General features: G+C 37.8%; 1 protein-coding gene across 1 annotated transcript in view; it reads right to left on the reverse strand.

Moving 5' to 3' along the window:
• LOC139156275 (sodium channel protein type 1 subunit alpha) overlaps positions 1-25,380 on the reverse strand; it is a 149,073-nt gene that overhangs the window by 32,559 nt on the left and 91,134 nt on the right. The window contains exons 4-16 of the mRNA XM_070731700.1: positions 23,212-23,301; positions 21,966-22,094; positions 20,841-20,932; positions 19,345-19,605; positions 17,606-17,669; positions 15,351-15,492; positions 15,023-15,229; positions 10,554-10,853; positions 8,974-9,354; positions 7,447-7,579; positions 5,700-5,938; positions 3,200-3,373; positions 2,080-2,436 (exon numbers count right to left, since the gene is read on the reverse strand). Of these exons, the coding sequence (XP_070587801.1) occupies positions 2,080-2,436; positions 3,200-3,373; positions 5,700-5,938; positions 7,447-7,579; positions 8,974-9,354; positions 10,554-10,853; positions 15,023-15,229; positions 15,351-15,492; positions 17,606-17,669; positions 19,345-19,605; positions 20,841-20,932; positions 21,966-22,094; positions 23,212-23,301 (2,569 nt within the window). The remainder of the gene's footprint in view (positions 1-2,079; positions 2,437-3,199; positions 3,374-5,699; positions 5,939-7,446; positions 7,580-8,973; positions 9,355-10,553; positions 10,854-15,022; positions 15,230-15,350; positions 15,493-17,605; positions 17,670-19,344; positions 19,606-20,840; positions 20,933-21,965; positions 22,095-23,211; positions 23,302-25,380) is intronic.

The raw sequence follows: 25,380 nt of genomic DNA on the forward strand, positions 1-25,380 counted from the left end.
ACACATGCACACCCATATCCAAGCACACGTATCCAGGCAATCTACACCAAAGTATTACTTAGGGTAGAATGGGTACAGATGCTTATGGAATCAATTTCATTTATGAAACCCTCCTCCCAAAATGGCACTTGGTTTTGATTAAGTCACAGAAAACCCAGAACTGCCTTTGAGGCAATGGAAGTTCTGTAACATTGCCTTGGAAGATCACCACTTATGGAGGCCTTCTTGTTTGACTCCCTCTTGTTTGTGGCAGCCCCTGAAATATTGGAACACTGCTATCGTGTCTCCCCTTGTTCTTCTTTTCATTAAATTAGACATACCCAGTTCCTGCAACCTGAAGAATGCAATCACTCTTCATATGTTTTAGCCCTCCAGTCCCCTAATCATCTTTGTTGCTCTTCTCTGCACTCTTTCTAGAGTCTGTTGTGGTTAGCTCTGGCCCAGCTCCTGCCCCAAGGACTGTGGATGTGGGGGAGACATCCACATGCTGCAGGCCTGTTTTGCCCCTGGTGGAATCTGCTGACGAAGGCTCCTTTGACGAAGAAGACATGAATGACAGGGAGGAGAGTGGGGCAGACAGCTCAGAAGGAGATAAATTATCTAGCTCCTCCTTGGATTCAGAACAAGAGTTAATGATACAGCCACACATGCAGAGAGCGATGCATAGGCAACAACTGAGAGATTATTATCAAAGAAAATGAGGCCACCTGTGGTTGGGTGGGACTGTGGTAATTAGTGAAGCTGCTATAAATAGCAGCCTGTGGGTTTGGCCATTGTAGAGGATTATCTGATCGTTGTGTTTCGTGACTGCTTTACTGACTTTGACCTTTTGTGTGCTGATTTTCCCCCGCTTTGAAATTAAACCAGAGCAAAGTGTGTTTCACTTTGTGAAAGAAGGACTGTGAATTGCCTCACAGCTGCAAGCTAAGTATCACAGAACTGATAAGGGACTTGTACAAGTTACCAGTTTGTTTGGAGACCAGTGCTCTTTGCTATACCAAAAGAGGGCTTAGGTTAAGTGAATTTTCATTATAAAGAATATTGTTTTGAATTTTCAAACGTGTGTGTGTCTGAAATTTGTACCTGTGAATTTTTGGGAGGAGTCTACCAGAGAGCCCGACAGAACAGAGTCTCAACATCCTTTTTAGATTGTGGTGATCAAAACTGAATGCAGTATTCCAGGTGTGGCCTTACTAAGGTATTATAAAGTGTTATTAACATTTAATATGATCTTGTTTTTTAATGCAGCCTAGAACTGTGTTGGCTTTTTTGGCAGCTGCTGCACACTCCTATTTAAATGGTTGTCCACTTGGACTCCAAGGTCCCTCTCACAGTTACTACTGTTGAGCAAGGCACCACATATACCGTTCCTGTGCATTCTGTTTTTTTTTGTTTAAATGTGGAACTTTCCTTTTGTTACCATTGAATTTCATTTTGTTTGATAACGTCCACTGTTCAATATCCGGTAAAGGTTTCATCTTAATTTATGAAACTAGAAGGAATGATTGATTTCATGAACAAAAATTGTCTATGCTTGTGTGCTCCTACTTATATTCAACTTTGAAATTGATTGCAGTAATTGATAGACTTTATCTTAATCAGAATAAGTACCTACAGTAGTTTAAAGGAGTATAGATACCACAGTCAAGTTGTAAAAGAGGGGAACTATAGTGATGTTTAAAAATTAGTAAATGTACTGAATATTCAACTTTTATGCACAGAGAGAACCTAAAATGTGATCTGTTCTCCATACAAATCCTAAAACTTGTAAAAATTTGGAAACTTTTAAACTTGAAAGAAAACACAATTAAACAAATGTGTTAAATAATTGTGCTCCTTCTTTCATTTGTTAAGGAAAAGTTTGAAAATTCAAAAAGATACCCAAGCCTTTAAGCATCACTGTATTTTCACAGGTTGGCAAATATATTTTTGTTTACCAAACACTTCCAGTGTTTCGATGAATGTTTGACAATTGCATGAAAAATCATTCTATTTGAAAAGAAGATATCTTAACATATTTAAAGAGACAATACTTCTTAATATCGTATAGAAATGTATTTTTTTTTAAAAAATACATACCACTAAATTTCCAATTACCATCACCATCATGAAGACTGTAAGGCACATGGCTTGACCTGCAACCTCCATACAGTCCCACATGGTTTCTATCCATTCTCCACAGAGAACTCGGAACACGATCAAGAAAGAGTGAAAAAAATCATTCATATGCCAGCGAGGGAGTTCACAATCTTTTGCAATCTTGCACACACATTCCTTGTAGCTTTTTCCAAAGAGCTGCATACCAACCACAGCAAAAATGAAGACAATGATGGCTAGGACCAAAGTCAGATTTCCCAAAGCACCAACAGAGTTGCCAATAATTTTGATCAGCATATTTAGTGTTGGCCAAGATTTAGCCAATTTGAAAACTCGCAACTGAAAAACAAATATATGGCCAAAAAAAGTTTAGTAAGTAACAAGATAAATTAGTTAAAAATAGCCAGATGGAGCCAAATTATACTGAAATAAATTGGTATTCACATATTACAACAATTGAAATGCAACCATCATTATTTTAAAATGAAGAGTATTTAATTCATTTTCTTTTGGTGAAACCCCATTATAATTTAGAGTTTAAAATTGAAATCCTATTTACATTTAAGACTAACTTTATGAATGGGTTTTACTGGTACAAATCAAATAATTAGTTTCAAAGTGCAACAAACTTATATTGAACAATATAGCTCATATATTACATTCAAACTTCTTCTGTAAAAAAGCTAAGAATCTTAGTTTTATTTGTGAGTCCCGCCATTGAGAGAAACAACAGAAAACCAGAAAATGAAAATCAAAGATTTTGCTAAATGGTATTTTTTTCTAGCAGAAATTATCATTAATGGAATATGTTTTGAGATAATTCAAGCTACCTTCCCATTCTTCAACAATTTTTTGTAACATTTCCCCTTCTGCCATACTACCATCCCAATCCTGCTGGAACAGATCTAAAGGATTTGCAGTGGCTATCTTAAAAACATATGACTCTACAAATGATTGCTATCAGATGCAAGCATCAGAATTTTGAGCATTGAGAAAGAAGAGTTTGAAATTGTGGTTCAACATCAAAATCAATTAATTTTAGCATTCTGAATGGCTAAAGATGATGTACATATACTTGTATTTGGTAAATGAAATAATTTACCAGTCTGAACGATCGGAGAACTGAGAGTCCTTCTACATTTGCTAGGCCAAGTTCAACCAAACTAAGAGTGACAATAAAACCATCAAAAATATTCCAGCCTTCTTGGAAATAATAATATGGATCCTTGGCTACTAATTTAAGAAACATTTCTCCTGTGAAGATTCCAGTGAAAACCTAAAATGTGAAAGGAAGATTTATCAATTTCCAAAAGCTAACAAATGCTTTGATAGATTTATTCTGATTTTCTTATTCATTATGTCTCCAAACGTGTTGTGTTCTTTAATATCATTTTAAAACAGCATGAAAGAACTAAAGGAATGATACTGGAAACTTGCATGAGGTTTTCTCTGCTAATAATTTGTTGAGATTTTGAACAGGAGAGCAATGATTTATACCAAAGCAACTGTAAAGATAGCTATAAATGTTAGGATTGGACTGTCTTTTATTTTCCTTAGAGCAACACGCTGCTCAGATAGGTAATTCAATGGGCAGCAATCAAATATCATCTCTAAATGTGTGTGCAGACACAGTTCTACATTTTGTAACTATCTGGAAATGACAATTTTCATCTTTCAGCTTCCTCCCTCACATACTTGGCTGTAAGATTTTTCTTCTGCTGGTTTTAAACTGCTTTTTGTGTCATTTCCATATGAGTTTAGTTTTTACTTACATTGATCCCAGTTGGTAAAGTAAAATTAGATTACACAGTCTCAGTTTAAAGACAATTAGGAAAAGTGACTTAAAATCATCAGCAGTGAAAACTCTGGAAGGAGAAAACTCCACAATTAGCTTGGAATTAGTGCAAGATTTCAGTAATAATGGGTAGATTCCTATATGAACAATGAGAAATTGGAATGTCATAAAGGGAGCATAATACTCATAAATTTGTTGTGGTACCTTGATATTTAGGTTGCAGTGGCAATCAGAATTATTTCTGATTATTTCTGATTATTTCTTGTAATGTAGAAATTAGGTGCGATGAAGGCTTGATTGAGTTTAGTAGGGCCATATAAATTCAAAAATTTGCTTGTCCATTGCTTGTCCATTACACTGTGATTGTTGCATTATCAATGTACTTTTGTTCCAAGTGTTATAAGTGATATAAAGCAACACATAAAATATTAATGTTTTGATTCATAAAACGTTAATATTTTTGTAACTCCGATATTTTTCATTTAAAAGCATTCTTTAAAAACATTGTTTCACCTCCTTTGTTATCACACTGAAGTCAAGCCACGAAAGTGTTATAAGTGATATAAAACAACATATAAAATATTAATGTTTGATTAATAAAAGGTTAATATTTTTGCAATTCTGATATTTTACATATTAAAGCATTATTTTGATACTGTATATATAAGGAGAAAAAATACTGTGTACTTTTAAAAAGAAAATAGTACTCAGTGTACAGATGAAACTCAAAAAATTAGAATATCGTGCAAAAGTTCATTTATATCAGTAATGCAAATTAAAAGGTGAAACGTAATATACGAGAAAGACTCATTACATGCAAGGTAAGATAGTTCAAGCTATGATATGGAAACTTTACACTAGACTTCAAGCATCTTGCTGTAGGTGCCTCTCCATTTTTCCTCCATACTCTGGGTCCTTGGTTTTCAAATAAGATACAAAAGTTTCCAGTCTCTGATGATTTGGGGAGCCATATCATCTGCTGGTCTTGGTCCATTGTGCTTCATTAAGTTCAGGGACAATGCAGTCGTCTACCAGGAGATTTTGAAGCACTTCATGTTTCTGTCCTCAGACGAGCTTTATGAGGATGCCAGCTTCAATTTTCCAGCAGGATTTGGCCCTTGCCCACACTGCCAAAAGCACCAAAACCTAGTTCAATGACTATGGTATTACTGTGCTTGATTGGGCAGCAAACCCGTCTGACCTGAACAAGCCAAGAGATAGGATGAGAGACATGAGACTAAACAATGTAGAAGAGCTAAAGGCTGCTATTGAAACATCCTGGTCTTCCATAACACCTCAGCAGTGCCGCAGGCTGATAGCTTCCATGCCGCACCACATTGAGGGAGTAATTGCTGCAAAAGAGTCCCAAACCAAGTACTGAGTACCGGTACATATGCATGCTTATACTTTTCAGAAGTCCTATATTGTTCTATGTACAACCCTTGTTTTATTGATCACATCTAATATTCTAATTTTCTGAGATGGAGGGCATTCGGTTTTCATGAGCTGAATCCCATAATCATCACAATTATGACAAATCACGGCTTGAACTATCTTCCCTTGCATGTAATGAGTCTCTCTCATTTATTACGTTTCACCTTTTAAGTTGCATTACTGAAATAAATGAACTTTTGCATTATATTGTATGATAATTTTTCAAGTTTCACCTATATATTGCTAACCATATCTATCCAGTAATTAAGGCCACTCATTTCCTTTTTAAAAGAGATTTTACCTCTTCATTTAGTAAAGAGTTAACAACATCATTAGAAGAAACATTAATTAAAGGTACAATATTCAAGCTCACCAAGTTTCCAACATTAAGTACTTCAGCAAATCTTTCTGTCATTGGATAATGTTCCATTGCCATGAACAACGTATTTAAAACAATGCAAATTGTAATAGCGAGGTCAACAAATGGATCCATCACTATGATGTTAACAACATGCTTTATTTTCAGCCAATTCGGGCAGCAGTCCCAGATTAAGAAAATGTTTGCAAATTTGTACCAACAAGGTGGGCATTTCTGTCGTGACTCTTCAAGTTCTGTTTAAAAATAAAACGAAAGGTTATCATTTATTGGTTTTGTTTTTTTCAACTTTTAAGTATGAATAAAGAAAAAAGTTATACTGGAAGAGAGATTTGGACATGTGAGAAATGTAATATAAACAATTTTACTACTTTGTGTCTACTCAAAATACTTAATTCACAAGAAGCAGGACCATAGTTTCATTGCCATGACTTCTATTCAGATCACTGATTTTAAACAGGGATCTCTAAAATTAGAAAGCAAATAATAAAAACCAAACATTCATTCATTCATTCACTCATTCATTCTTGGACTTCTATGCCGTCCTTCTCCATAGACTTTGGGCGACTCACAACAAGAATCAATACAAAAATACAAAAGTAGAACATATAAGAAATCCAAATCTAAAATGCAGACCAAAAATCCTAGCTCTTAAAAAACACTCATCCACATTCATCCCATCATATATATCCATATCATCAGCTGGAGCAAAGTGTTAACACCCAATGGCCCCCAGGCCTGCCGGCAAAGATGAGCTTTTAAAAGCTTGCGAAAAGGTTTTAAAATCTCTGGTGGGAGTTGATTCCAAAGGGCCAGGCCCTGCCTGGCTGATGGGACCTGGAGAAGGCCACCTCTGTGGGACCTAATTGGCGACTGAGATACATGAGGCAGAAGACTGTCCCATAGGTAATCTGGTCCTAAGCCATCTAGGGCTTTATAGGTCATAACCAACACTTTAAATTGCATTCGGAGACCAATCAGCAGCCAATGCAGCTCATGGAATGAGGGTGAGATATGGGCATATCTTGGGAGGCCCATGACAGCTCACCCGGCTGCATTTTGCACTATCCGCAGTCTCCAAACGTTTTTTAAAGGTAGCCCCATGTAGAGGGCATTGCTGTAGTCAAAACTCGAGGTGATGAGGGTGTGAGTGACTGCGAGACAAGACTCTGTGTCCAAATTGTTCTTATATTATAGAAGCTTGATATTGTTATTACAGAATATAGGATTTCCCCCTTCCCCCATTAAACTCTCTTGTAAAAAATAATGGTTATTCCTTATATAATAGAGACTTGGTTATCCAACATAAACGGGTGGGCTGATAGTTGGATAGCTGAAAATGTTGGATAATCCAGACTCTACTGTGGTTCTCCCACCTGCTTCACTCCTCGGCTCTCTCACTCAACCGCTTCCCTCCTTGGCTCTCTTGCTCACTCACCCGCTTCCCTTCTCCGCTCTCTTACCCGCTCGCCCGCTTCCCTCCCCTCTGCTGGCTTCCCCATTGTGGCTGCCACATTTGGGGGAATTTCTGGGGGGCACTGAAATGCCAACAGCCATGCCCCCAAGTAGCTGCAAAGTTGGATAATCCAAAATGTCGGATTATCGAAGGACGGATAACCAAGACTCTACTGTATTTTTGTCTGTGTTTTCAGTTTTGTGCTTGATTTGTTTGATCATCCCGACCCTAGATTAAAAAAAATGAACCCCTTGATAGCTGAATCCCTTGCCATCACTACATCTGTACCTTCCATAGTGTTTGTGAGTATACTAGCCACACTCATGGCTCTTTCTCCTAGTACGGGGTTTTCCAAAAAGTCCATAGAAATATGGAAAGAGCTCGATCTTCTTTTTTTCAATTCTGTTTCCGTTGTTGTGGCCTGAAAAAACAGAAGGCATAATGTAAGATTATCCTGAAAATGGCAGTTCAAGATAACAAGTCATACAAAGAATCTCTTATTTTGAAGACACCCATGCATCATGCTTTTGAATTATGTTTAGTCTTTCATGCCAAACATTTGCTACTTATTGAATTATTAACCTGGTATTTCAGTACATTGTTAGATAGTTGTAAAAAACCTGCTCTCATTTCAACAACTCCTTTGTTGTCCTTCTCAAATGATCTTCAAGAAACTTTCCATCATTGTTTCAAATTTATTTCTCAACATGTCTTGTTTATCCTTGTTAGCTTTGCAAAATCCCACTTACCTATCCATTTCAACTTGAATTTCATTGAGATTTGCATCCACTGTGTAGGACTGTAGCCTTGGAAAACATATTAAACTTTGCCAAATTTACATCTACAACTACAGTTGAGATTTATTCTATCTTCTGCAAACACCCTATCTTTTTTTTTAATGACACTTTGTGGGAGAAAAAATAACTTGCAATTTATCAGTCATCAGCTATAAATCTATAATCATTTACTTGTGAACATTTCCCATATGTAGGATTATGGCATAATTCCAGGTTATCAATAAACATTAGATGATGTGGGAAAATAATGACATGTTACTTGCTTATTTTTTGGATTTAAGATGGACAGCAAGCTTTTTGTTCAGGATTAATCAAAAGAAATGAAAAATAATATCCAGCATTGTCATGCTTCCCTAAATTGGCATAAAAGACCATTTTTTTTCTATATAGAAAGATAAAATGTATGTCTAAAGAAGAACACATATTTGGCACACTGTAACTTGAAATGTATGTACAGTAATATGGTATTTCGATTAGATATATTTGTTTCATCCGCCAAAGATTAAACATCAGATTAAAAGACGCATGAAAATGCTCAATATATAAAGTGAAATTTTGGAGTGATTTTACCAATGTTTGGGCAACCAGAACTTTTAGCCATATTGTTTATATGTTGCAATGATGTTCATGAGACAGAATGTAATCAAATGTTCACAACCAAGGCAGAGTCCATATGGCATCAAAAGATTTAACTTCCTTTTGGTTACGGAGAAAGATGTTCCTGGCCAGACAATATTAATTCAGAGCCAGATAAATAAGATATGGCAAGGTTTTTCTGAATATAAAACACACAAAGCAAAATATTTTGCACATTCTCCACATACTCCCCCCCCCCACTGTATTGCAAATTTCAATGTTTAAGACTGATTTTATTAGTAGATTAAAAAATATTACAAGATGCAGGAGCATTCACAGCTTGACCAACCAAGGATCATTCCCAGGGATTCCATTCTGTAGAAACACTGGCTGGTGCATTAAGAAAAGGTCACCATGCCTGAACTATTTAAAACTTCCTTACATTGTCATCAGTAGCTGGTTTATCTATTATCACCTCTGGCAGAAGCTGTCCAACAGGCGATGTAGGAACAGATGGTCCACCAACCAAGGATACCACCCCATTGCAATCCACAGTGCTGTGCATCTTCCCATTCACTGGAAACAGTGCCAGAATCCTGGATGACCTACTGGCCTGACTAATGTTACTGTTGCGCCGTTCACCATGTCTGCGCGGCACAAAGAGAGAATCTCTTCTGCTATCGTTATCTTCAAAAGTGCTGTGTTCATCATCAGCAAAGTCATTCTCTGATCCTATATCCTTTGCTCTACCTCTGAAGCTGAAAAGGCTTGTTCTGCTGTTGCGCCGTGGAGAAAATAGTGAGCCACGCATGCTCAGCAAAGACTGTAAGAAAAGATAAATAAATAAAATAAATAAATAACGTTTGCAAACCATTTAAGTCCTGACCTCCATCGATAAAAAGAAAGGATTCTCTTCTCCACTCATGCATACAGAATGCAAATATAGTCCCAGACAGTCCTTTTTTATGATAGATTTTGCTCTAGGAATTCCTATCTTTGCATTTCACTGAGTTGCTGCTACTGAAAGAGGGAAACTTGAGACAAAAACCTTCAAATATCCAACAATTCAATATCTCTCCTTCCCAATACCTGAGATCAAAATTAGTTTACTACCTGTGCTAGGGCTTCTAATTTTATCCATGCTTACTTGAGAATAAGCCCCTTTAATCAAATGTGATTTAATTATTCTTCTGACTAAATATACTTCTGAATATCTCTTTTTCAAAAATGTCTGCAGAAAAAGGTCAGGGTACTACAGACTGGTTGGATTCTTAAAAATGTAAAAATGTTTTTTGAATAGGAAGTTTCCAGCTCAATGATATAAATTAAAACATTCTCTTCCACTATCTTTAAAAATGCTTTGATTCTCAATATCCAAAATTATTTGCCTGCAATACAATGTATCTCTTTGATGCTAATGTTAAGGATTATGATCTGTTGCCACTGAATTTATCACCAAAGTAGAGTTCGTAAGTGTCATGACTTTATAACTTAAGAAACATGACAAAATTATTAGGAGTTAGTGTAAACACTGAGTATGGTATTTCAAATTTATTTGTCTCTTCTTCCCTCCCCACGCCAGTCCACCAAGCTGGAAAGGTTGGGAACCACTGCCCTAAAACACTCACCCTAGACTTAAAAACAAAAGCTTTCAACTTCCCAGTAGCAAACATAAATGAACAAAAGTACAGTACATAAGAACATAAGACGAGCCAAAGCCCAATGAATCCAGCATCCTGTGTCACACAATGGCCCCCCAATTCTACCTGGGGCTCTTGAGCAGAAATAGAGGGAAAAACCCGCCCTTTTCCTTGACCTCCAACAAATGGTACCCAAGGGAATCCTGCCTGCCTCAACCAACATAGACATCCGTTTGGACATCCGTTTCCATAACCACCGATACTCTTGGCATCCATGAATCCGAAGTGTTGTTTTGTAAAAGATCAGCCCCTTCCAGAACAGCATAACAAGACTGCACTTTTTCAAGAGACATTTACAACTTCCATAGTTACCACAGTTTACCTGATGGGGAGAAGAATGTTTCCGTTCTAGTGTTAACCTATTCCCTTCAATAGAGAATCGGCAACTTTTTCTCCTGATACTGTCTTCAGATTCAGATCTGTGAAACTCATCTTCATCTTTTTCCTCTCCACCAGATTGTTCTTTTTGTTTTCTCTTCTTCCTTCTATTTCTTCTCTCTTTGGCACTCTTGGAACTCAGTTTTGATGTTTCAGATGAGCTTTCTGAAAATTCCCTCGTTCCACCTCCTGCGCTGGGATCTTTAGATTCTGCGGATGCAGTTGCTGCAGCCATCGCCGCTGCCTGCCATGAAGCATTAGTAGCATTGGTATATTTTATTGGTCTTATGAAAAGAGCAGCTTTCCTAAGTTTAACATGAAAATCCACAAGGAAAAAAAAACATTGCATGATATAATATTTAGATTTTTTTTTAAAAACCCCAAAATATTTATTGTTGCCTTGAACTTAAAAAGCATATTTCATTAATTTGTCTAATTTAATAAATGCTGTGGTACCTCGTGATACGAACCCCTCGCCATACGAACAATCTGAGATACAAACCCGGGGTTCGGAAAATTTTTGCCTCTTCTTCCGAACTTTTTCCATCTTACGAACCCGCCGCCCGAACGCCGAACCCAGAAGTTCGGCAAAAGTTCAGGTTCGGGTGGCCGAGAAGCCCCGCCGCCCGGCTGTCGCTTTTTGAAACAGCCAGGGGGCTTCTCAGCATTCTCCTGAACGCCGAACCCGGAAGTTCGGCAAAAGTTCGGGGTCGGAGTTCAGGTTCAGGAGGATGCTGAGAAGCCCCGCCGCCCGGCTGTTAGCTTTTTAAAAGAGCCGCGGAGCTGTCGGGCCGGTCGGGAGGCTGGAAAGGTGGGGAATCCCAATAGGGAATTCCATGGGTGGAGCTTTGACGTCACAAAGACGTCCTTCAAATTTAAGTTCTTAACCAATTTGGCTAATCCAGTTATCCCCATCCTAGATCCATATTTAGATTATCTCCTTTTCATACATCTGAAGAACTAGGTTTCTGTCACTTAAAATGTGCACCCACTCTTTGGCCTTCCCAAAAGGTCCTGAACAGATGGGTGGGGGCCCCAATGGGGGCACGGCACTTTAGATGTTGCTAATGGATTAGAGAATACCCCACTTTCTCCCTGCGCACATTTTCCTCTCTCTCTCTCTTTATCTGATTTTATTTTATCAGTTTTATTTTAACCGTATTTTAAATTTAAGATCCCCTGTTATGTCCTGAGAAGGTGGGAAGATTTCACTCCAGTCCGACCAAGAACTAAAGCAGGTATTGACTCCTGAGTTAAAGGGCACCCTATTTAAACCCCTGCCTATAGCAGAGCCTTGCTGACCAATAACCAATAAAGAGCTGAAACCACTAAACCATCTCTTGCCACTTCAGTAGAGAAACTTAACATCTGGCGATGAGGATGGGATGCTGAAATGAATTTTGAACAAAGGCAATCCAGCCCGGGTTTTTCAGTTAATTTTAATTGCATGTGTGTAAGTTGCCTAGATTCACCTCCCCTCCTACCCTGTCAAGATGGAGTATCAGAATGGTTTGTTCATGGGTGAAATTCATCAGGTTCTAACAGGTACTGGAGAACTGGTAGTGGAAATTTTGAGTAGTTTGGACAACTGGCAAATACAACCTCTGGCCTCAGGGTGGGGCAGGAATGGGAATTTTGCAATATCCTTCCCTTGGAGTGGGGTGGGAATGGAGATTTTGCACTATCCTTCCTTTGGAGTGGGATAGGAATGGAGATTTTGCACTATCCTTCCTTTGGAGTGGGATAGGAATGGAAATTTTGCAATATCTTTCCTTTGGAGTGGGGAAGGAATGGGGATTTTGCAATATCCTTCCTTTGGAGTGGGATAGGAATGGAGATTTTGCAATATCCTTTCCCCAGAGTGGGGCAGGAATGGGGATTTGGCAATATCCTTCCCTTGGAATGGGGTGGGAATGGAGATTTGGCAATATCTTTCCTTTGGAGTGGGGAAGGAATGGGAATTTTGCAATATCCTTTCTTTGGAGTGGGATAGGAATGGAGATTTTGCAATATCCTTTCCCCAGAGTGGGGCAGGAATGGGGATTTGGCAATATCCTTCCTTTGGAGTGGGGAGGGAATGGGGATTTTGCAATATCCTTCCCCAAAAGTGGGGAGGGAATGGGGAGTCTTCGGAGAGGGGCAGCATACAAATCTAATAAATAATAATTTTGCATTATCCTTCCCCAAGGGGTGGGGAGGAAATGGGGATTTTGCAGTTTCCTTCCCCTGCCATACCCACCAAGCCATGCTCAGCAGAACCAGTAGAGGAGATTTTGGAATTTCACCCCTGGGTTTGGTCCACATTTGGGTGGCTCCAGGCCTCCCAAATTTGATTTTGGTGTCCTACTTGTAATGGCAGTAACATAAAGAAACACCTGGAATCATCTCAGATGGTGCCACAGGATGAATGGCCTTACACGGAGCAATGAAGGTGATCCTCATTTTAGGTTCCCTACCAGCATTCCTAATATTGTGCCATTCTGAAGCAACAATAAATTAATGGCACTTTGATCCAAACAGCAGCCCCATCATATCTTGCTAAGAGGGGGCTTGCTGTGCTTTTCTCAAGGCTAAGGGACCACTGTTTTCCATGGCTGCTTCTACCAGGGTTCTTGAGCGAATTTAAGATCAGCCCCAAAAGGAGCCACATAGTTTATTTTAGGGAGCATGACATCATTCAGGTTTCCCCAGCATTGATAGGTTTATTTGTTTAGTCAATTTATATGGCCAGTGGTCTCAGAACAATGGCTCTGGGCTGCATACAAGAATTAAAACCAACAGTAATTAGAACCACAAACCACATCACAAATGGGTGAGGACACAAAAATCCATTCCAGGTTACAATAAAAAACAATAGTAAAGCCAATCCAACATCAGAGCCTGTTTAACTTCCTGTCACAAACACCTGAGCTAGAACAATTGGAAATTAAAATGATAACTTACTCCCCACTTCACACTAAGTAGCCCTGGCAACACTGATGAATAGTTGTCCATGAATAGGCCTGTATAAAAATGTCACTTAGTAAATTAGTAGGATTGAAACCCAATACATGTTTATTTAGAAGCAAGCACTTTTTAATTCCATGTAGGATATATTTAGGCTGGACTATACGTATATAAAGTATATCATTTTGCACATACATATAGGTCTATACAAACCAGCTGCACTATTACAATCCCAATGGACACTTAGGTAACAAAAGTTTTATTAAAACAAAGACAACTTGCTTTCAGGGAAAAATACTGCTGTATCTGCAACTTGCACAAACTGCAAACAGAGAAAGAATACATATCTCATCTTAAGGAGGCTGAGAACACTCTCAATCCACAAATCCAGAGGGAGAAAGGTGAGTTTTGGATCATGTAACAGTCTCATTTTATCCCAGCTCCTCTCTTTCCTGGGGCTAGAAAAAGAGTTGATCCTTTTATAACCGAGCAGAAATTGCTGGATTAAGGCAGGTGAAATGCATAATGTCCCAATCTCCACTGCATAGCTGGATTCTCCCTAAGTAAAATATTCTTTATTTTTTTGCCCACATTTTGTAACAATGTATACAGATAATCATCATTTAGTAACTGTTTTGGATAGGGACCATTCACAAATACAACAGTGACAATTAGATTCTCAGCACTGGTCCAGCTGGCTGGGCTGAGGAATGTGGCTGAAGTTCAACAATATCTGGAAAATCATGTTTCTCATCCATGTCATTTATTCATTCATTCATTCATTGGATTTTTTAAAATTTATTTTATTTATTTATTTATTAGATTTATATGCTGCCCCTCTCTGAGGACTCTCTAGAGTAGCAGTTCTCTGTTAGGGTTATATCAACTTGCTATATTCCTCCATAAACTTCTTTATTGTTCTGCCTGGCCTGACAGCTGAGCAGTAATTGAAGTCAATATTAAACACACAGACTGGAATTTCTGAAACACCAAAATATATTGTCTGACAAATTGGCAGAGAGCTGCAATTACGACAGAAGAATATCTGTTTATTGCCAAAGAGTCTGGGTTATCTTCAAGGCCGATAACAAATGTCCAAAACCCACCTAGGTTTGTAAATAATGTCTCCAAACTGGGCTGAAGCAAAAGTACTCACTCTTTTTTGCAAGAGCTACAATCTTTCATAAGACAATTGTCCAAAGGCTGAGTTTCTCCAAGGAAGCAAGATGTTGGTTTAGAGAAAACTCTGGATCTATTTCTTTTTCTCTGTTTCTCTATCTCACCAGCACCTTCAGCTTCCATCTCTCCTTCCCCCTCACTGTCTGAATCCTCCAATAGCCACACAGGTCTACGATGCTCAGACGGACCTGGCTCATCCAGTTCAAAAATCTCTTACCAGAGGAGCTGGCCGTGAACCAATCACAACACATTTAAAGCCAGTTATGGGTTTTTCCTACCAAAATATACCTGAACTGTTTCTTGATGTTTTTTCAGCTGTTCCAGCATTTGCTGGAACTCTGCCTCTTTCTGCTCAGCTTCTTCCATGGTGGCTTGATTCTGCTCTTCATAAGCCATGGCAACAACAGCCAGGATCAAGTTGATCAGGTAGAAAGAACCCAAGAAAATCACCAGGACAAAAAAGATCATGTACGTTTTGCCAGCAGCACGTAGAGTCTGGGGGAAAAGTTGACATTTTAAAACAATATATATATATGTGTGCTTCAATCACACATTTAACATTCTTTTGAAACTGGTATACTTATGATATTGCTATCTAAATAATTCTCTCTCTCACCAGCTGATAAAGATTTTCCCAGAAATCCTGAGTCATCAGTCGAAAGAGAGACAAGAAGGCCCAGCTGAATGTATCAAAACTTGTATAACCGTAGTTTGGATTCCTCCCAGCTTTTATGCAAAAATAGCCTTCTGGACATTGACTGAAATAAACAAATAAATATACGTGCATTCATTAATGCTAGTGAAATACCTACCATGTATAGAATTCATGCTTGCCTAGAGCAGAGTATAAAGGGAAGAACTAGTTCCAATTCTTATCCTGTCTTTCTTTGTTTCCCTTTCTGTTGGGTCTATGACTGTTAGCCTCCTCCACTTGCCTTGCCTGATTCATCCCCTGGCTTCCACCCCAACTACTCAGGCGCTGCCTTTTCTCCTTGGCCCATTCACCAAACAGGCTCAAAACCCCGCTTACCCTGGCCCTTTGGATGCACAGGACACTTTGCCGCCAGCCAATCAGCGGAGCAAGAATCCCACCCCCTTCTTCATTCCTTCCTCCCTCCCTCCCTAACTCTCTCTCTCCCCTGTGCGCAATGTGTGTATATGTAGGGTGGCGCAATGGTGCAGGGGGAGGGGATGGATGTTGTACATGTAGGCTTGCTCTCTCGCTGGCTGCTCTTCCTGAGACTCCCGTGAAGATTGCAACTGAAGAGTATATCCTGCAGCTTGTGTGCGTGTGTGTGATGGGAAGAGGAAGGTGAAGTCTCTCTCTTCTGCCGTGTGTGCGGTGTGTGTGTCTATGTGATCTAGCGAGCCAGTCCTGGCAGCGAGAGTGAGCTTACACACACAACATCCACCCCCTCCCCCGCGCCATTCCACCACCCCACATACACACATATGAACACTGCACACCCAGGGGAAGAGAGAGACTTCACCCTTCTCTTCCCATCCTGCGCACACCACACACACACACATACACACACACAAGCGGCAGGATATACTCTTCAGCTGCAATCTTCACAAGTATTGGGAAGAGCAGTCAGCGAGAGAACGAGCCTATGCACACAACATCCATCCCTCTCCCCGCGCCATCCCGCCACCTCATATATACACACATTGCCGCCACTCGACATATACACACACAGACATCAACACACAGGGGAGAGAGAGAGACTCCATTCTTTTTCCATCCTGCACACACACATACCACTTGGGGGGGGGGGAGAGAAAGACAGAGGAAGGCTACCCGTCTCGCTCCTTCTACTAAAAAAGGAGTGGAGGGGAATGAAAAGGAAGGAATGAAAAAGGGGGGTGGGACTCTTGCTCCTCTGATTGGCTGGTGGCAAAGTGTCCCGTGCATCCAAAAGGCCAGTATGAATGGGGTTTTGAGCCCATTCGGTGAACGGGTCTAGGAGAGAAGGCAGCGTCCGAATAGTTGGGGGTAGAAGCCTGGGGACGAAACAGGCACGCCAAGCGGAGGAAGCAAACAGTCCCATTCTGCCCATTCTCTGAACAAGCTGGAACCTTTCATTCTATGTTTCTTTGTTGCATCAATCAATGTATCTATTTCTATTTCCTTCAGTTTCCTCATATTTTCAGTCCTGAATTCAACTTAATGCCATTCCTATATTAGTCTGGTAGATTTTTTTTTTTTAAAAAGTTTGCCTTAATATTTATTTTTCAAGATCATATCTATTCATTTCAGTTTACAGTTTTAATACCCATATTTTTTTTGCAAATAATTCAAATAATGTATTGTATTATTATTGCAAATTGATTATTTGTGCAGAGTTTTTGGTCAATGAATTCTTTTTCCTGACCATCTACATTCCCAATTCAGGGAAAAATAAGTTGGCTTTCATTTCATAAATTACTTAAAAATATAAAGATAGGCAAATTCATATTCAAATACTTAATAAGCATCTTTCTGCCTATACATGCTTGTTGCTCTTTCTCATTATTGAGGCAATTTTGCATGGAAATGAGCTTCTCCAGAAACAGACTGGAACTCTGGAGTTTTCATGACACTACTACCTTCTTTTTCATCTGTTTATTATTTATTTACTCATGGAGAAAATCTATGTGGTTGCTAGGAACTGAAAATGACTTGATGGCATATAACCAATCAGTCAAATATTTATTTCCAATTCTACATAATTAAATAATGACAGAGCTTGCCTTAGTAAATGTTAAATTTGTATCTGAGCAAATTAGTCCCAATGTGTAAAGCAGAACATACATTAAATCAGTTATAATATACAGGCCAATATCCAAAACCTGTTGTAGCTATTTTAAAAGTTTGATAATAGGTCTTACCCTGCATCAGTACTGTTACCACAAAGCAAAGCATCATTTGATCCTTCCAAAAAATAAAAATTACCTGTGTGAATAAAAAAATTAAAAAGACTTAGCAAACCTAACCCAATCTATATATTTACCCCATGATACTTCATTCCTGCAGTAATTCTACTAGCAGTTCCCATGCAAACAGAAGTTAAGTAACAATGTCTAATTGTAACAGGTGCCTGGGCAGAAAGACTGACTAATGAACTGAAATAAAAATTACATAAGTTTGAATGTTTAAAATGAGGGTATGATATAAAACTAACTCACAGGGACCATTCAAATTGCTATGCCCTACGGGCGGTTTTATCTGCATCTATTCTATTCAAGCTTAATTTCATAGTAGCAAAAAGCCAAGGATACCTGAACTCAATTCTCCAATGAAGCAAAAGCACTCAGAAACTAGACAAGTTGAATTAAATGCAGTGATACTTAAGAGGCAAAAGAAAAATTTTCAGACTTTGCAGATCTGATCCTCTTAGCTGTTGCAAACCCATTTGGAAAGATGCAGCTGTTCTTTACTTGCAAATAAGTTTGATTTCTAACTGAAAAAAATGACTATTCCCAACTTCTTAAGCTTAGTACCAGTAGGAACCTCCAAGTACTTAACTCCAAGTTGTGAGAAACCTTGAAGAACTACTTATAAAATACTAGGCCAATTTCCTCCCACCATTTTTATTTTTTATTTTTTATTAAATCTTATTTCCAACTTCATTAGACATTTTTCATGCTACCATAGTATTTAGAGGCAAAAAAAAGCCCAGGTGAAAAGCTGCAAGGATCAAATAATGAATTCTAATTAAAGAACTTTAACTTCCTAACCCATTTATGTAGGTAGCAGCTAGCATGAAGACCCAAAAAAATCAAAGGGATCATTGAACAAATCAACTCAGAAGCATTATTCAAACTACAAATGGCTCAAATTATCCTACTTCTGACACATTATATGAAGACCTAGCTCTCTGGAGAAGGCTGTGATGCTGGGAAAGGCAAAATAAAATAGAAGACGGCAACCAGAAAGCAGGTAGATAAACTCAGTTACAATTGCGATAGGTGCACTTTGGGAAGATCTGAAAGACCAAGGTAAAGATGGATTGTCAGAGAGAAAATTTATTTATCTATTTGGTCTCTAAGAGTCAACAACACCTGTGATGTAGGCGCATAATCAAAGAAGTGTCTACAAAATATTGATTGCCTCCTAGAAATAGATTATTTCTATGGTGAAAAAAGGGAATGGTAACTAACCAAGAAATTAAAGTTATTTTCCTGAGCTGGATGAATCATCCTCATCAAACCCAGGGAGAGGGAGGTAGTGGTCCTTCATTTGGAGAGTTCACTATTTAAATTATTTTATTGTATATGTATTTTCATTATGATTTTAAGTGGCATGGTAGACTACCTAGCATAAATGTTTATAACGGGAGAAATGACATGTGTTTCAAAAATAAGATATATAATGTTTAAAGAGACGTCGCTTACTAATTTTCACAAGGGCAAATTTAAGGCAATAGAGAACATAGTTTGGCTAAATCAAGCCAAGGAGCCTGGGAGGATGGGCATGGACAACATTTTATAATTTGATAGACTCTATCAGATAGAGTATAGCAACTTCCATCTCATTGTGTCTTAACACTGACAGTTAATCTGAACCCTAATTGTGCAATATCAAGGAATGCCATTAACCCGCCCCCCCAGAAAAAGTATATTCTTACTTTCATCGTCTATGTATGCCTTCCAGTCAAATTCAGTCATGTTCAATGTACTGTTTTCTCCAAATGTAGCATTAAATATATCAGTATCATTAGAATCTGTAGAATTTGGTGGATTCCAAAACAAACATTTATGCCTCAAATTGCCCATGAACAGCTGGAGTCCTATGAGAGCAAAGACACTCAGACAAAACACCGTCAGAATCATCACATCGGACAGTTTCTTCACAGACTGAATGAGAGCTCCCACAATTGTCTTCAGACCTGGAAGCAGAAGAACATCTTGAGAACAACTGAAAAGACAGATTAAAAAAAATAACAACAAAAAGGTGACAACCCCCCCCACTCCCCACCCCAGTAATGTTAAAGAAACCCTCATGCAGAAGCTCAAATCAATGGCCCTGTTGGTTCGTGGTTCATTTTAAATGGTTCCGTCACTTGTGACAATGTATTTTGTGAGGATGAGGCTCAGAAGTTTATGCTCCTTGGAATTGTTGATGAAAATGTATTGTGCTTTTTAAAACAAAGTATAACTTGTTTTAATGATAAAACAAGTGCGTGTGCTATCATGCTTTTTCCTTCAAAGAGGAAATTTTCCAATCACACTAAGCCTAAGCATGTTACACCAAAATAAGGAATATGGCTATCAGTGCAGCTTGCTCCAGCATAAACACGTTTAGGCATATGGATTGGAATGGGTTAATGGCTATTTTTTTTAACTGCCAACTTCTCTTGCCCCAAACCATCATATTTATAATGCCTTATTCTTCCTTTGAATCAAATTAAGGTATTAAGAAAATGAAATGGGAAAATAATGGTCTCTTATGCACACCCTTTCTTTCTCTCCACTCTTACATATCTTACTCTGTTATATTTGACTCATTTCAAATATTTCATGATGCCAAATAACGATTCAGACATGAGTTCCATTATAGTACTAAGGACAAACATTGTTTTCTATTTTGCAGGTAAAAAAACAGATGGCTAAACCAAGATTACATGGTTATGCTTTGTCACAGCTTGACCTCAAAGCTTGACATTCTGTGATGCAAATCACACAGGCCGTGTTCTGCAGCATGTCATGCAACAATGTGTTAAACGCAAAGGCTGATTTCAAAAATGAACAAGCAAATGGCAAAAAAGCAAAGGATCACAAGATTAATATCTTTCAACACATGATTCCTGCTTTTTTCTTCTTGGTTCTTTTTAAATGAATGAGCAAGCAACGAGGCTTATGGTGAAAAAAATGTATTTTCAATTCCCATGGAGTTCTAAAAAGTCAGCCTCTGGGTTTAACCTAGCTCTCACCTGGGATGACTGATATTGTTTTCAATGCTCGGAGAACTCTGAATGTTCTCAACGCTGAGACATTACCCAGGTCCACAAACTCTGTCACATATCTGTAATAGGGGAGTTCACACACAAACACAATGACAGGATAAAAAGGAACAGTTGGACACGTACAAGGGACCTAACACCTTACACCACTTACATCTTACCTGGGATTACAGAAATAGTTTTCAAAGCTCTCAATACTCTGAAAGTTCGAAGAGCTGAAACATTGCCTAGGTTTACAAATTCTGTTACATACCTGTAGAATTAAACCACAGTTATTCAGAATTGAGGTAGACTTCATGATACTTACTTGGGGGCTTCATCAAAACCCCTTGGTAACTTTAGGGGGAAAATAAATATTAACATCTTCCATTAAGAGCTTTTAACAATGATCAGTTTATATAGCAGGACAACATATACCTCAGTGTAAACATCCGTGTCCTTCATATAAAACAACAGAAACTATATTGGTCCATTAGAAAAACAAATGGCTTTATGTTGATCAACACAAATGACACACGGACAAGCTACCATATTCTCCAAAATTGTTCACAATGTTGGATATTTAAAAATTGCATGAGTAAGGATGATAGTCATCGTTGTCATCATCATCATCATCATCATCATCATCATCATTCCAATATTAGATCAGACATTACAGTATGAATGTATCAGAATTAAGTTCAATCCATATGAGGTTTGAACATTTTAAGAAAAAGAAAGGGAGTGTGCCATTTGGAAGAGAAGGTGGTGTGTGTGTGGAAATCAACCATTCTTCATCAAGAAACTTAATTCACAATCTTTGGTGCTTGAATTCCCCCCCCTCCCCCCGTTAAATGAAATATACAGTTTTTGAAAGAGATTCCCGGACAGCTACACAATTGATGTACTGTGTTCTACATTACTAGTTGCTGTACCAGTTACTTTGCTGCATGAATGTACTTATATGGTTTCACAAACAAAAGAATACTATTATTGTTCTCCAATCAAGCAAGCAAGGAAAAAATAGCATATGAGGCAATCTTAATTTATTGTATATACTGTAATTACAAATAGCAATGACAAAAGAATATATTGTTTTATTTTCTCCAGCGAAAAATAAATTAGTTCAATAGTTGGCTTTATTAACACTTTTGAAGATATATTGGTCATAACATTATCTTGATCCTTGATAGATTAAAGCATATTTAATTACAATAGCCTCTATGCTGTATATACCATGTTGGGAGTGCATACATCAATATATGTCAATCAAAAGAGGGTGGGAGAAAAAGGAATGGAAAACTTACGCAAACGTAATGACAGTGAAATCAAGCCAGTTCCAGGGATCTCGGAGAAAGGTGAAACCATCTATACAAAAGCCCCTTGCAATTATTTTTATAAGGGATTCAAAGGTATATATTCCTGTGAATGTATATCTGGTAAGAACAAAACAACATATTCATTCTTAATGCAAATGGTTTTTAAAAATTCAGATAAGTCAGAATTGCCATCCTAGATCTTACAAGCCCCACCCCTCTTTGTGGGTAATATGGAGACTCCTTCCAATATTATTGGATCTAGAGAAAAAAAGCTCATGCTTTGTTCTCTACTTCCCAGACATTCAAGCAACACATATGTGGGAAGAAACCATAGTATAAGCTATCAGGAGATGGTCCTGTGAATTGCATGCAACTGTAAGACACAAAGCCTTGCTGTATTTTTCTGCATGCAGAGACTTAACAGTATAAGAAGAGGCTTGGCTCCAGTCAAACTTTACATGAGAAGCTACATGGTGTAAAGGCGGTAGCTTTTTCTTCACTGACACTCACAAGTGTATTGTTTTTGAACATGAAAATATTGCTAATCCTCCAACAATCAGCTTAGCCTATTTTCTGAACGCCTTTCCCTACAACATTTTGTGACAGTAAAGACTTATGTTGCGGGAAGAGTGTCACAGGGTAGTTTTTGGAATGCAAAGTGATCAATCAGTTGGACGCATGCAGATTTTCACTTATTAAAGTTCACTAGATCACAGCTACCCTGTTTCCCCGAAAACAAGTCACCCCCAAAAGTAAGACAGGAGAGGTTTAGTAGAATTGCCTAATCTAAGGCAAACCCCAAAAGTAAGACGTAGGAGATTTTTTTGTTTCACAGCATTCCTGAACAGAACATATATAACATATATTTGAAGAAAGTATAATTGTTTTACATGGAAATAATGGTACAGTAGTAGTAAGAAATTCTTGATAGGATTCACAGTTTGTCTGGTTATGCTGGTTTGTGATGACAACTACTGTCTATAATAAATGTTCATTTTTTTTGTTCAGCAATAAATGTGAATTCTTCTTCATTGAAAAAAAAATAAGACATCCCCTGAAAATAAGATGTAGCACATCTTTGGGAGCAAAAACTAATATAAGGTGTTGTCTTATTTTGGGGAAAACAGGGTACATGTGCATTGTATATGAGCATCATATGAGCTTATTCTATTAGGTTTTCTACATGCCACAAAAACACATTCAAACATGCAGTTAAGAATAATATTGCACTTACTCTACATTCTTTGTCCAATCAGGGGGGTTACTTAAGGTCATAAATACGCAGTTGGTCAAAATAGTGCACATAATGAGCATGCTGAATAATGTGAGTCATATTATTAAGGAACATAGAGTAATGGGGTTTTTTTGCAACGATAAATAAATAAATAAATAAATATGTCTTAATAAATTGTTCTGTTTTAATTAAATACATATGTCTCATAATATAGTTACAATTAAGGGACAGTGTATATAAATTTCCAAAGGGCTATGACCAGATCGTATATATAAGTAAAATAAAAGCAAATGAGATGAAAGAAAGTTCCATTTTATTCCACAACAAACCTCTGAATATTGTTTTGATTTTACTTTTAGAAATGGGCAAAAGGTATAAACAAACTGTTACAGGTGGAATAAAGAATCTAATAACTAAACAACTAAAACATCATAATTTATAAAAGTATATAATAATGCTTTCCAAAATGAATTGAATGTAAACTTTTACAGAGTTCTGCCAGCAGATCTAGAGGACAACACAAGAGCCAACAGATGGAAGAGGTCACTGTCATTCTATATAACATATAAATACCAAAGAAACAAGGCAAATATTTGTATAATATCTGTTACTTCAAATTTCCAAGAAAATAATATCTTCCAAACACAGATCAGAGTCACAAAATGAAAGGGGGGGGGGGGGGGTTTGCCAGATATTCAAGCTGATTTTTTAAAAAGACTGAGGAACAAGATACATTTATTGCGGACACCTACTGGATAATTGGGAAACCTCAAAGAATCCCAGAAAGAAGCCAGTATGTGCTTCACTGATTGCAGAAAGACCTTCTACTGTGTTGATAGTGTCAAGCTGTGGAATATGCTTAGGAAAATGGGAATCCCACATTATCTCATCTATCTATCCACCATAAAGGAATCAACATTCAAGAAATATGCTACAGTTTGTGCAGAAACATGATGAAGGCCTTGGGAAAAAAATAGTCTATGTTGTGCCATGTCTGTACCTACAAGGATCAGAATTGTGCAAGTGGTATTATTCCCTGTAGCATTTTACAGAATTAAAAGTTGGACTTTGAAGAAGTAGGATAAAAAGAGAAGTAGAGTATTGATGCCTTTGAAATTTGATGCTGGAGAAGATTCCCGAGAATACATGGATAGCCAAGAAACTAAACAAATGGGTCAGAGAACAAATCATCCAGAGTGCTCATTCCAGGCACAAATGATTAAGCTCAAATTATAACCATTCATTGGACATGTTATGGAAAGCTCTTTTGAGAAGCTCATAATACTAAAAAGATTAGAAGAAAGGAAGAGGATGTCCACCAGCAAGGTAGAGATGGATTTAATTACATCAACAATTGGTGTATCATTAGAAACTTTGGATGACCAGATTGAGGACAGATCATCCTGGACAAGTTTTATCTACTGTATGTTGCTGCAAGAGTCAACATCGCACTGATGGCACATGATCAATTAATTTCCAACAAATGATTTTAATAGCAATGCATTTTGATGGAAGAGCTATGACACATACATACTTACTCTTATGCATTATTCGCAGTCTCAGCATCTGAATACGGTACTTAACTAACATTTACAACTAAGGAGGAATGCATCTGTCCTCCAGAAAAGAAAAAGAGGTTTCTGGTTTACGCCAAAATGTAATTACTAATAAAATTAATATTAAAACATAATAATTTACTTATTATACTGCAATATCCTGGTTTAATGGTAGTACCAACAATTTTGGATTTCCACTGAAATGCTAATATCCAGTGTGAAAGAAGTCCTAATTGTATTTCCAAGCCCTGTTTTGCCTTAGCAACAAAACACAAATAGGATTATGTTTTCACATAAGGAACAATATAGAAAATACAGAAATCTTCCTTTGGTGCCAGTTATGGTCAGTTATTGACTATCTGATCATAGACAGATCCTTATTGGGACAGGCTTGAGTAGGCACAGAAGTGATGGTGTGTGGTGAGGGACCTGGGATAAAGGATTTAACCAATTTCCAAACTGACTGAATAACAAGTTGGAGATGCATTGCATGGGTATACAACCAAGTATTTCTGAAGACAAGTCTAGCAGAATTCTGAATGCCCACGTATTCTAGTTTCATCATCTACAATGAAATGAAATCAAGTGTTAGAGAGACATGTCATCCCACTGC

The sequence above is a fragment of the Erythrolamprus reginae genome, chromosome 1 (genome assembly GCF_031021105.1).
Source record: "Erythrolamprus reginae isolate rEryReg1 chromosome 1, rEryReg1.hap1, whole genome shotgun sequence".
In the NCBI taxonomy this organism is placed as follows: Eukaryota; Metazoa; Chordata; class Lepidosauria; order Squamata; family Dipsadidae; genus Erythrolamprus; species Erythrolamprus reginae.